Source organism: Nicotiana sylvestris, chromosome 2 (assembly GCF_000393655.2).
Source record: "Nicotiana sylvestris chromosome 2, ASM39365v2, whole genome shotgun sequence".
In the NCBI taxonomy this organism is placed as follows: Eukaryota; Viridiplantae; Streptophyta; class Magnoliopsida; order Solanales; family Solanaceae; genus Nicotiana; species Nicotiana sylvestris.
This window is the reverse complement of record NC_091058.1, coordinates 206,243,221-206,256,787: the sequence shown is the minus strand read 5'-3', so window position 1 is coordinate 206,256,787 and position 13,567 is coordinate 206,243,221. Positions and strand designations below refer to the sequence as shown.

The window sequence follows — 13,567 nt, the reverse complement described above, 5'->3', positions numbered from 1 at the left end:
TCCCCAAAATAACATCGAAATCAACCATGTTGAGAAGTAGGAGATCTACGCTAGTCTCAAGACCCCCAATAATAACCATACACGAACGGTAGACACGATCTACAATAATAGAATCCCCCACCAGTGTGGACACATACACGGGAGCACTCAAAGAATCACGAGGCACAACCAAATATAAAGCAAAGTAAGATGACACATAGGAGTATGTAGACCCCGGATCAAATAGAACTGAAGCATCTCTACTGCAAACTGAAACAGTACCTCTGATAATAACATCGGATGACTCAGCCTGAGGCCTGGCTGGGAAAGCATAACATCGGGGCTGGGCCCCACCACTCTAAACCATATCCCTAGGATGGCCTCTTGCTGGCTGGCCTCCACCTCAAGCGTTCTGGCCTCTACCTCTAACGGCCTGACCTCCACCTCTAGTGACCTGACCTCTACCTCTGGCTCCCTGATCCCTACCTCTAGCTGGCTGAGCAGGTGATACAATAACTAGTGCTAGAACCATGACATGAGAACCCTGATATTATGGCTGAACATATATTAATCTCGGACAGGTCCTCCGAGTATGGCCATACTTGCCACACTCGTAACATCCATCCTGATACTGTGGTTGTGAAAGTTAAGACTAACCCTAACGAGCCGTCTGACCACGATAGTAACTCTAAAGAGGAGGTGCTCCGACAGGAGCTGGTGGTACACTATAAGCTGGCTGCCCTGAAGGAGGTGCATAAGGACCACAACTCCTGGAAGCTCCATGGGATGTCTGAAATGCTGAATGAAATAGCTTGGGAGGATGGCCCCTACCAAAAGTACCTCGACCTCCAGATAAGGCCCCACTGAATCTACCGAAGTGACGCGGCCTCTTGTTAAACCCCTTATCACTCCCCTGAGATAGAACCATCTCAACTCGTCTGGCCACATTGGCTGCATCCTGGAAAGAAATCTCACTCCCTGTCTCCTTAGCCATATACAATTTGATAGACTGAGCGAGTCCTTCAATAAACTTCTTCACCCCCCTATCTCTCTCGGTAGGAAGTATAAGAAGAGCATGACATGCCAAATTAATAAATGGGTCTCGTACTAAGTAACAGACATACTACCCTATTGGAGACGCTCGAACTACCTGCGATAGTCCTCTCTCAGTGTAACAGTAAGGAACTTCTCGAGAAATAGCTAAGAGAATTGGTCCCAAGTCAAAGCAGGTGATCCAACTGGTCTAGTCAACACAAAATCATTCCACCATCTCTTGGCGAAACTAGACAGATGAAATGCAGCAAAGTCGACCCCATTGGTCTCTACTATACCCATATTTCGTAACACCTCATGACAACTGTCCAGATAGTCCTGGGGATCCTCTGAAGATGTAATGCCATAGTGAACTGGGAAAAGCTTGGTAAACCTATCCAATCTCTACAAAGCCTCAAAAGATATAGCCGACCCATCACTGGTCTGTACTGCAACACCCGGCAGAACTACCCCAACGGGGCGAGCTGCTGGAGTCTGAAACTGAGAGGCTATCTGCTCCAGAGTGTGAGTAGCAGGAGTCTGTGCTCGTTCCCCAGCCGGAGAGATAGCTGGTGCTATAGGGAATGTGCCGGTCTGAGAAACACTCTTTATAAGGCCCACTAGATGGACCAAAGCAATTTGAAGTATCGGGGTAGCGATGAACCCCTCTAGAACCTGAGCTGGCCCTGCTGGAATGGTCTGGGTTGGAGCCTCTTCATCAAACTCTACCTGAGGCTCCGCCGTTGGTGCTGCTGCTCGAGCTCTAGGTTGAGCCCTATACGGCCTCGGCCTCGACCTCTGCCCCTCGTAGGAGCTACCACTAGGGGTTCTGTTTGCTGCTCAGCTGAAGAAGCAGTACATATTCTCGCCATCTGCGAAGGAACAAGAGTAGAGAGTTCAATTATCATCGAGAAATCAAATCGCATGACAAAGAAGAATAGAAGTGAAATTGTTCCAAAACTCTGTAGCCTTTGGGGGATAAGCACAGACGTCTCTGTACTGATCCCTCAGACTCTACTAAGCTTGTCCGTGAATGGTGAGACCTAGGAAACCTAGTGCTTTGATACCAACTTGTCACAACCAAAAATTTCCACTATCGGGACCGTGGTGACGTCTAACATCGCACTCGCTAGGCAAGCCAACGTTAGAATTTTATTAACTTTTTCCCTTTACATTTTATAGGTTAAAAATTAACAAACTAAATCAAGTAGAAGTAAATGTGGAAGTACGTAAATAACATTTTGTCTATATACCATTAACAATACCATAGCTATTACTACTACCCAGAATTTGGTGTCACAATCCACGAACATATTATGAGTATCTACAAATATCAGTATGAAAGAGATTGCATCTGTTTTGGAAATAAAGAAAACAATAATATAGAGATGTAGACGGGGATGCCAACAGGACTACCTTGGGTCTCCTAGATGAAATGTCTGCAACCAACCTCTCGATTAGCCACTACCAGCTCCAAAATCTGCATAGAAAGTGCAGAATTTAGTATCAATACAACCGACCTCATGTACTGGTAAGTGCCTTGCCTAACCTCGACGAGGTAGTGACGAGGCTATAGCGGGGCAATTACAATAAAACCTGCATACAGTGCATAATAAAATAGAAAGAAGAACAGAACGAATAAAATAGTAACTTGCAAGGAAAGAATACAGAACTCTGGTATCTCATCAGTACCCAACTATAATCAATCCTTAAGTTAAAAGCAAAACTACAGAATAACTTTCAAAGTAGAAGAAAGATACATAAACGCATAAACTGATGCGCACGCATCCCGATCCCACCATATAATCAATAGCAATATGAATATTCACCCTTATTACTCCATATCAATCCACCCTTATTTCTCATATTGCGGCGTGCAACCCGATCACACTGTGCAATAGTAATTCACCCTTATTTCTCCTCAATATACCACCCTTATTATTCCTGTTGCGGCGTGTAACCCGATCCCACCATATATTAGCATTTTTACCCTTATTCCTCCTCAATATATCACCTTTATTACTCCTATTGTGGCTCGCAACCCGATACCATCATATCAGTACCAATCACACAATAAGAATTCACGAGTACATGTTTTATTTGAAACAAACAAATGAGAAAAAAAGTTACCAGTGCATTGTTATGAGGTTGGGTAGAGGTTTTGGAGTCTTCCTTGCCGAATGCGAGGGCATCTTTGGGTATGTGTCCCCGGGTTCGTTTTTCTCTGGTGATAGATACTTTTTTTCTCCTCTTCAAAAGTTCCTGGGGAGTATCGACGCCCCTCCAATATTGTGATAACATGTCGTGGCCCATTTGATTCGTTCTTCTTGGCCACCTTTCTTTCTCAGAAGCGAACATGAGCCCGATTACCCGACAATTCTCGGCGGTGACTTTCATTGGTCATATGACCGTGCGTATTAGGAAGTTGTGATTCCTCTAGGAAGGATCCGACTGAATAGGCCTGGGCCATTTGGCATCCCTGGTAGGAATTTCACAATTTAGATCAAAACCCTTCACAATATTTAAGCCTCAAACCAAAGGAAATAGAAAGCTATACAATTATAAAACTTCACTCAATTAATACTACACATTGAGCCAACCCAAAATGTACCATAAAACATCGATAAACTAGCTTAAACCAATAGTATGATACAATAAAACTACGGGATAGCTAATACCTTCAATAATGAAAAAAATGTCTACCAAGTAGCAATTTAAGATAGAAATACACATGTAGCATTTAGGACATGAAAACAATATATTAAGAACGGGGAAAGGAATAGGCAAAACAGATAATTTGGCGGCGCATAGGTACTCGTCACCTCACCTATACGCCACTCACATGGATTTTCACATAGCAAATTAAGTCGGGGATCCCTAATCCCTCGACTAAAACCCATTCACCCATTCAACCCCGAGCCCGAATATGTAATTAGTTCCGGAATCCGACCCCATATCGAGGTCTAAATCCCCAATTTATAAAACCCCCCAATTCTTCCAAAATCCCTAATTCTACCATGAAAGAACAAGATTTAGGACTATAAATATAATGGGTGATGATGGAAATTGAAGGAAATGAGTTAAAGAACACCAACCTATGATTTGGTGTTGAATTCCCTCTTCGAAAATCGCCCTAGGTGGAGTTCTAGTGAAAGAGATATGAAATTTTAAAGAAATCTCATGTTGGAGTCTGTTTTAAAATCACTGGACAAGCCTTCTTCGCATTCGCGAGAGACTTGTCACAATCGCGAAGCTGTGGCCCTATTGGCCTACGCGTTCGCGAGAAACCCTTTGCATTCGCGAAGGCATACTCTCCCTGGACTTCGTGTTCGTGAGCCAAGTGTCGCATTTGTGATGAGTTATTTTTCCTTCCCCTAGGTCCCATGCTTCGCGTTCGCGATAGCCTAGTTGCGTTCGCGGAGGGTAAGACCCCACTGCTCCGGGTTCGTGACCCAGTTTACGCATTGTAATGACCCGGCCAGTTGTTTTAAGAATTAACATCCCGATCCCCTATTAACTACATTCCCCGTGTTTTATTTCTGCTATTGTGAGTTGCCGAGAGGATTTATTTGGAGTTTCGGAGAGTTTTCGGACACTTAGTCCTTAAATGAGAGTTTAAGTCTTAGAATTTAGACCGTAGTCGGTGTAGTGTGAAGACGGCTTCAGAATGGAATTCTATTGGGTTTGTTAGCTCCGTTGGGTGATTTCAGGCTTAGGGGCGCGTTCGGATTGTATTTTGGAGGTCCATAGCTTATTTAGGCTTGAAATGCCGAAAGTTGAATTTTTGAAGTTTCCTATTCGATAGTGAAATTTTGATCTAAGGGTCGGAATGGGATTCTGGAAGTTGGAGTAGCTCTGTAGTGTTGAACATGACGTGTGTGCAAAATTTTAGGTCATTTGGATGAGGGTTGATAGACTTTCTGATCGAAAGCGTAATTTGAGAGTTTTGGAGTTCTTAAGCTTGAATCCATGGTTAATTCGATGTTTTGATGTTGTTTTAGGTGTTTTAAGGATTGGTATAAGTTTGGATAATGGTATATGACTTGTTCGTACTTTTGGTTGAGGTCCCGGGGGCCTCGAGATGATTCCGGATAGTTGACGGAAAGTTGAGAGTTAAAGTGTGCAGCTGAAGCTACTGGATTACTGTCATAACTGCACCTGCGGATTGGGGACCGTAGGTGCGGAGCCGCAGAAGCATGTGGGCAGCCGCAGATGCGGCCAGATGAGGGAAAGCCAGAAGTCGTAGGCACGGAATGTTGCTCGCACCTGCGAGACAATAGATGTGGTAAGTAGGTCGCAGGTGCGGAAGTCCGAGTTTTGATGAGTTATCATAGGTGCAGTTTATTTTTCGTAGAAGCGGGATCGCAGGTGCGGTCCCATGGCCGCAGAAGCGGATTTGCTGGGCAGAAATAAGACATTTCGAGGATTTGAAATCAAAAGTTAGAAAATCGATTTGGAGCTCGGGAGAGGGCGATTTTGGGAGGATTTTGAAGAGGAAATCAGTGGGTAACGATTCCTAACCCCTTTCTTGTTTTATTTCTATAATCTAATCTTAGTTTTGTCATTAAATTTCGGATTTGGGATGAAAATTGAGGAAAAGTTCTTAGGCCCAATTTTGGGTTTTGATCTAGATTTTGATGTTGGATTGGAATAATTTTGGTATAAATGAACTCGTGAGAGTATGAGGACTCTGAATTTTTAAATTTTACCCGATTCAGAGATGTGGGCCCGAGGAGTGTTTTGGTCATTTTTCCTAATTTCGCGTATTAGCTTAGAATTATTTAGTGGAATCAATTACTTGAAGTTGTATTTACATTATGAAATTGATTTGAATAGATTTGGGCCATTTGGAGTCGAGCACTCGTGGCAAAGGCGTGGTTTCGGGTTGATTTTGAGCCGATTCGAGGTAAGTAGCTTGCTTAACCTTGTGTGGGGGAAACTCCCCTTAGGATTTGGTATTGTTGATATTTGAAATGCCTTGTACATGAGGTGATGAGTGCGTACGTGTGCTAATTGTTGAAAATCCGTTTTATTAAGTAACTATAACTATGTTTCCTTTCCTATTTATACTACTTATAATTTAAGCCTACTATTAGCTTAGGGAAGCATGTCTAATTGATTTAATTATTTTGCTTGCTCAAACTGCTTTATTCGAATTATGTGCAACATGCTAGGTTAGAAATACTTGTTTTACCTTGTTATGAAATTTGGATTGAACTAAATATTCTTCGTGTTGTTGTTTTGTGTTTACTTTGGGACTACGAGATGGTATCCCGGTAGATCCCCCAGCATGTTTAATTTGGGAATACGGGACGGTATCCTGGTAGATCCCCCCTGCATGTTTACTTTGAGACTACGGATTTTTATTCTGGTAGATCCCCCTGCACATTTACATTGGAAGTAAGGGACTGCACCCGGTAGATTCTCCCTGTACTGAGTAATTACATTTGAGACTATGGATCGGATTTTCGGTAGATCTCGCGCATGATGAATTGGACTACGGGACCGCACCCGGGAGATCCACTGAAAATTTATATTCGGGGACTACAGGACGGTATCCTGGGAGATCCCCGGTTGTTATCTCTGTGTTGAACTGTATTCCTTTCAGTGATTACTTTGTCTCTGTTATAGTTGTTGTTGTTGTTCTCTCTATCCTGTGCTACTTCTTACTGTTGTACTTAATTATACTATCTTACTCTATACTATTATACCTTGTATTTTATTTAACCTCAGTAGGGCCCTGACCTTCCTCGTCACTACCCGACTGAGGTTAGGCTTGGCACTTACTGAGTACCGCTGTGGTGTACTCATACCCTTTATGCGCATGTTTTTCATGTGCAGATTCAGGTACTTCCACTCAGTCTTATCATCCTTGAGGCGAGACGTTTTTTTTGTAGAGACTTCGAGGTATATTTGCCGCGTCCGCAGACCGAGGAGTCCCTTTTTATCTTTCTGTACTAGTATTGCCCTTCTGTATTTTCCTTTTGATATACACTTCTAGAGATAAAGCTTTTTCTGTATCTCTTAGCTTGTGATTCATGGGGTTCCGGATTTTGGAGGTGTTAGGTTGAGATTCTTGTACTGTTATATGCCAGGCGGTATCTTAAACACTATTTCGTTTTGTTATCTCGGTTTTAATTATTTTCTTTCCGAAATTGTTCTTTTTCCGCATTTATTAGGCTTACCTCGTCGTAAAGACTAGGTGCCGTCACGATAGTTCACGAAGGGCGAATTGGGGTCGTGACACGTGTTCGCGTAAAGGAAAAATTACCCCTGCCCAACTTAGCCTTCGCATTCGCGAGAGAAGCTTCGCGAACGCGAAGAAGGAAACCAACAAGTGTTATGTGCGACAAAAAATCAAATTTTTCGAAGTCTAAAATATCCCGAAACCTATCCAAAACTCACCCGAGCTCTCGGGGCTCCAACTCGAACATGCACACAAGTTTTAAAACATACGAACTTACACGCACGATCAAATCACCAAAATAACACCTAAAACTATGAATTTAGCACCAAATTGCATGAAATTTTCAAGAAAGTTTTAGAACTTCTATTTTCTCAACCGAAGGTCCGAATCACGTCAAATCAGTTTCATTTCTCACCAAATTTCACAGATAAGGTATAAATATCATAACAGACTTGTACCGAACTCCAAAACCAAAATACGGATCCGATACCAACAAGATCAAATATTAAACAAATTCTTAAAACCATTATAAATTTAGTCTTTCAATTTTAATAAAAAATTCTTATCTTGAGCTAGGGACCTCGGAATTCGATTCCGGTATATGCTCAGGTCCCATATTTTATTACGGACCCACTGGGACCGTCAAAATACGGATCCGGGTTCGTCTACTCAAAACGTTGACCGAAGTCAATTAAAATTACTTTTTAGTTTTTCCACATAGCTTTCCGGAAATACGTTAGGACTGCACATGCAAATCGAGGAGGGATAAAATGAGGTTTTAAAGACCTTGGAACATAAAATCGAGTTCTAAAACATAGATCTTTTGAATCATCAAAATTAAGATTAAGACATTTGAATATACAATCAACGAAAATCAATGATTTTACCTTCTGAGTGAGATCTCTAAGCAATCTTCTTTTCTCATGCTTCGTGTATATTTGATATGAAATATATTAATTTAATTCTTATAAAAGTACGAAATCCCACACTAAAATGTTGACCGAATTTGTTATCTTTCGTAGGTGAATTCTATGTTGAATAAAATAAATTACTATAATTTATTATGATTTCCTTTTCTGATCATTTGACCCTTTTAATTAATTAATTATTAAGGAACCTCGCCACTTTCTTGTATGGCGAAGTCAGGAAAGCAATAACCTTTTAATAAATACAAACTTCATTATTTTCTACGGCAACATAATAGAAACAATAAATCGCTCTTCATAGTTTACAAGTTCTTACTCCAATTGCCCAAGTTTGCATTAGAAATGAGCATAAAAACTAGAAAAACTCTATTAATTAATAGAATATTAGATAAATTAATATTTTATTTAAATTTTTATAAAGCACTATAGTTCATAGGTTAGTAACTATAGTTTGCCTTATTATCATTTGTAGCTATTGTTCAATTGTTACTAACATGTACCACTTGTATTCAAACGCGCAATGAATATAACATGTGTCAACTGTATTTGTTCGCGAAACGAATATAGCCTGTATCAACTGTTCGCGCAATTTTATTCATTTGCGCAACGAATACAACATGTATCAACTGCAACCAAGGCGAAATACAAGGGTATATACAAAAGATACAACTTGTATCGACTGTATATATGAGTGTATTCAAAGGATACAATATGTATTGACTGTATTCAATTGTGGAACTAATACAACAAAGAAAAATATAGCCACGTATGGTAAATTTACTGAAAGTATAGCTACAAATGATAAATACAATACAAAAATTGATTTGTCGCGTAATTTTTTCTATAATGAAAGCCATACATGTTTAGACTCCGCATATTATGGCCCAACACTGCGTTGGTTTGGGCCTCCGTATATTGTCCATCCAGCGTATACCCAAGTCCCAAAAGAAGAATTAATACAAATAGCCATCTACCAAATCATTTAAATTAAAAATAGCCGGTGGTGAATGTATAATATATACATAATATATATATATATATATATATATATATTATATGTGCATAATTATATATAATTAATGTATAAATTATAAATATAGTTATAAAAAGTAAATAATGAATATGAACGGCTATTTGTGTAAAGATCCCGACCCAAAATGCATACAAGGTCTACAAAACCAAAGTGTTGGCAAAAGGTCGTTGCTGATCATTAGTCTATAGTAGAATTCAAAATCTAATAACATGCTAATGATAAGGTGGTCCAATGTTTGCCACGTGTGACATCCTCCATCACACATGCCTGGACGAGCTCTCATCCAATTCTTCTTCCACTTCAGAAATTTGGAGAACGAACATACATACATAGGAAAATTAAAAGTCATAAACAGAAAAAATAAAATAAAATAAGTGCGAACTTAGGGAGTTTTTGTGTCACACATGTGATTTTAACTTATAATTTAAGGGAACGTTTTTTTTTCAAGTTTACTGCAACATTATAAACTTTCCTCATATATTACGTGGATTTACCAATTTTTATATATAAAGATTTATTTTAAATTTTTTAATATTCGCACTATATAAATTTTCGAAGAGAGAATTCGATTGAATCCCCTTAAAACCATGTAGTGATGTCCTACTTCTTGCCTAAAAATATTTTTTAAAAAGAAGAAAAAAATAAAGACAAGGGAAGGGATAAGCCACTTGTGGAGAACTCGTGCCACAAAACACATTCTTCACAATCTTCACTCACATACCAAAATTTCAATCCAAACAAGATATATTATACTAACATTGTTTTTCTCCTTGCCCCTTTATTCATTCCAAGAGTTATTATACTACTAGAAAATAAGAAATAATTCCAATGGCTTCTTTGAACTTGTTTTCCCCACCAATTCCAATTACCCAAAGAAGAGTATTAGTATATACTAAAGCTACATCAGCAAAAAGCTCAGGTGGAAGCAGTGAGGAGAAGTCAATTCTAGACTTTGTACTTGGGGCAATAACAAAAGAAGATCAATTATTAGAAACTGATCCAATCTTGAAAAAAGTTGAAGGTAAGAGTACTGGCACCACTACTATCAGCAGCAAGAAATCAGTTTCTTCACCTCCTAAGAAGAATTCCGATGGCGGTTTCGGAGGGTTTGGCGGCCTCTTCGCGAAGAAAGAATGATCGGAGACGGATTTAGAATTTTAAGTCAGTCGGTCGATATAAAGTGTTATAGAGCACTTGTTATTTAATACTATGCAATTTTTTGATTTTGTATGTATGTATATGTGTCCTTCCCTTGTAATTTGATCTTCAATTCTATATTTCACTTGATATGAATTTCATGTGTTGTATAAACAGTTGATAACTTTTGGTTCGATTTGAATTGATTCTTGCTTAGAAAAAAATTAAATCAATCAAATCGATTTTCTATATAGTCAAACTAAGCCAAGTAATAAAAAAAGGATTTTTTTATTTTTGTTTCTGTTGGCTTTGCAAGTTTCTTTTTCGAGTTTTCAATTTTTTCAATTTGTGTATCGCTGTTTTCCTGAACAGTAATTAAAGTAAACAATTTGGTGCGTAAAAATAATGCAAAAGTGGCCTTTTCACGAAGAAAGAATATTTTATGAGAGACGAATTTAGAATTTTAAGTTAGTTGGTGCAAAATGTTACAACAGAATTACTAACATTTGGCCATGACATGTATTTGATCTATCCCTTTGGCTTTTTAGTTTTATATTGAATTCCACATTTTACTTTATATGAATTCATTTTATCTGTCGTGCTGATGAATTTAGTGACAGAATCCATTGATGCTATGTCTAGGTCATTGAGCTAGTTGAACTTTGTTCTAGTAGTTTTGCAAACGTGGAATCAGTTCTTAAAATCAAGTTTTAATTTTTAACAACACAATCAAATCCAACTGTTTTATTTTTGTAAAGCAACTAATAACATGTCTTGCCTAGATTAATAAAATGTTTACACTAAACTTTGCTATATGCATGTTGTCAAAAAGATATACAATTTCTTTCCAATAAAAATAAAAATCATTCATTCTATTTACTACTTATAAAAAGGAAAAAATCTTTTTTATTTGACAAATTGTTATAATATTTCCAAAGATTTCAAAAAGTCTTGGCACTTGAGAGGGAAAAAAGAAAGAAGAATTAACCTAAATAATTTCTACTCTATCGCTTAAACTAAATATAGTTGCGATGTATAATATATGTACAGCTCATATACAACATATGTGTAATCGTGTATAACCAGTATCTAATCTATGTATACCGGTTAGGAAAAATAAATAATGAATTTAATGGCTATTTTTGTAAGGACCCCAAAACAAAAGATGGTAAAAAGAGTATGGACTAACCCTGAACTGGTCTTGTTGGGAGCCCAAGAGCATAGGGCCCATCAAGCTTTTAAAGAAGGAGGTAAATGATTCCATGGTCAAGCTTCTTTTTAGCCAAAAGTTTTTTTTTTTTTTTTTTTTTTTTTTTTAAGTTAAGGTATTTGGCCAAATTCTTAGAAAGAAAACAAAATACTTTTGAGTAGAAACAAAAATAGTTTTGAGAAAAAATAGCTTCTTCTCAAAAGCATTATTTTGAAAAACACTTTTGAGAAAAATATACTCCTTAGAAGTACTTTTTAAAAGCTTGGCGAAACACTAATATTTGCTCAAAAGTAGTTTTAACTTAATTAGTCAAATGCTAACTACTTCTCACCAAAAACGTTTCTTTGAAAAATACTTTTAAGAAAAGTATTTTTTAAAGTAAGCTAATTTTAAAAGTTTGACCAAATATACTAATTAGCTATTTAATTGTCAAATTTACTGATTTATTTATTAAATATTAAGTTACAACTCGCTTTCTTTTAGTCTGAAATAAGTCTCTCTCTTTTTACTTTTTTTTTTAGTTTAATCATCTAGTATTAAAAACTCAACTAATTAACCCAGATTTTCATCAAGGAAGTAAAACTTTTCTTACCAAGAAGTTTTTTTATTTTCAGAGCTCGAATGCGAGATTTATGGTTAAAGTCGAGGGATCCCAACTGACGCTATAACCATTGGTGGTAGTTTGAAATTGGTGGAGGCTTCTTCACCGAGGCATACGATTGATTTTTATAAAAAGAAAAAGTTTATACAAGAAATTTCACATAGAGCCACAAAGGCGGACCTATTCTCTGAGAAACGGGGTTGTCGGACCTCGTTATTTCGGTAAAAATTCTAAATATATAAGTATGTGTGTGTGTATATATTAAAAATAGTCATATATGTTGCATGAAACCCTTAAGATCAAAAGTCTGATTGAGATACTGGTTGAGCACAGTTCATTCGCATATCCCGCCACCTATAAATTTCAGGTCCACTTGTTTGATTCGTAGCTTGAAACAAAGCTACTGGTCTAAAGATGAAACCAAAATGTCGCACGCTATTTAGCCATGCCTAAATAGTATACCCGCTCATTAATCATGTCATATGAAATAAAACAGAAGGAAAACAACAAAAAGCTTTCTATTTACCATCGAAGTAGACAAAATTATGCTAGTCATATGCCACTCATTACTCTAAAGTCTAAAGTCACAAGTTCCCTAAAACCGTTCTTTATACGGACCCATTCTAAAGTAGAGAGGCGATAACTGGTGGCAGATGCAGAAATTTTTATAAACGATATTGATATTTGAATAAGTTAATAAATAAATTATTATAACAACAAGCATTATTATTTTTTATATTTGTATCAAATATTTTTATTTTTCTTATGATTGACAGATACATATTTATGAAATTTTTTGGCGAAGCGATGTCGCATTACTTCGCTTGAGCCTAGTTAACGCCAAATTTTGATAAATTTTAAGTAGATCTGCATGAATAAATCAAATATTATACGTTTACTCGTAGCTTGGATCAAAGCTACTAGCCCAAGGATGAGACAAAAATATAGGACTATTTAGCCACGTGTAAAGTAAAGAGAGGTAGAAATGACACGAGGTAGTCATTATACAAGATCTCTTGCAAGGATAGCCTCTCAAAAGCTTTTGCCGTCAAGATGTGCTCCCAAGAAAAATAAATTAGAAAAATTATTCAAATAAAATAAAAAGGTCTGTCAATCTAATTGTTTAACCTCAAAAGTGGATAACAATTAAATTTATAAGTGATTTTAAGAATATGCGGATTAATTCAATACAAATGAAGTACTAATGAACGAAAATAAGAACTTTGAACTACAGAGAAAATGAAAGTATATTGCCTCGATGTGCATGTTACAATGCCCCCTAATGAATAATCAGACTCCCCTTTATATAGTAGGGGAATTTTATCCTAAGTTCAATTCTATAAAAGGTAAAATCTTCCGTTTTACCAATCATTAATTTTCTGCCGTTACGAGCTGAGATTTACGTCGTGACATCCGGTTGGGCACGGATATCACGGCCCTTTGTTAGTCATGCTCGATTGTG

The 13,567-nt window shown here is 37.6% G+C and overlaps 1 protein-coding gene across 1 annotated transcript; it reads left to right on the top strand.

The window, feature by feature from the left end:
- Nucleotides 1–9,985: 9,985 nt before the first annotated feature.
- Nucleotides 9,986–10,294, top strand: LOC104219388 (uncharacterized). The gene has a single exon (XM_009770073.1). The coding sequence runs from the start codon at nt 9,986–9,988 to the stop codon at nt 10,292–10,294; it is 309 nt and encodes a 102-aa protein (XP_009768375.1).
- The last annotated feature ends 3,273 nt before the right edge of the window (nt 10,295–13,567 follow it).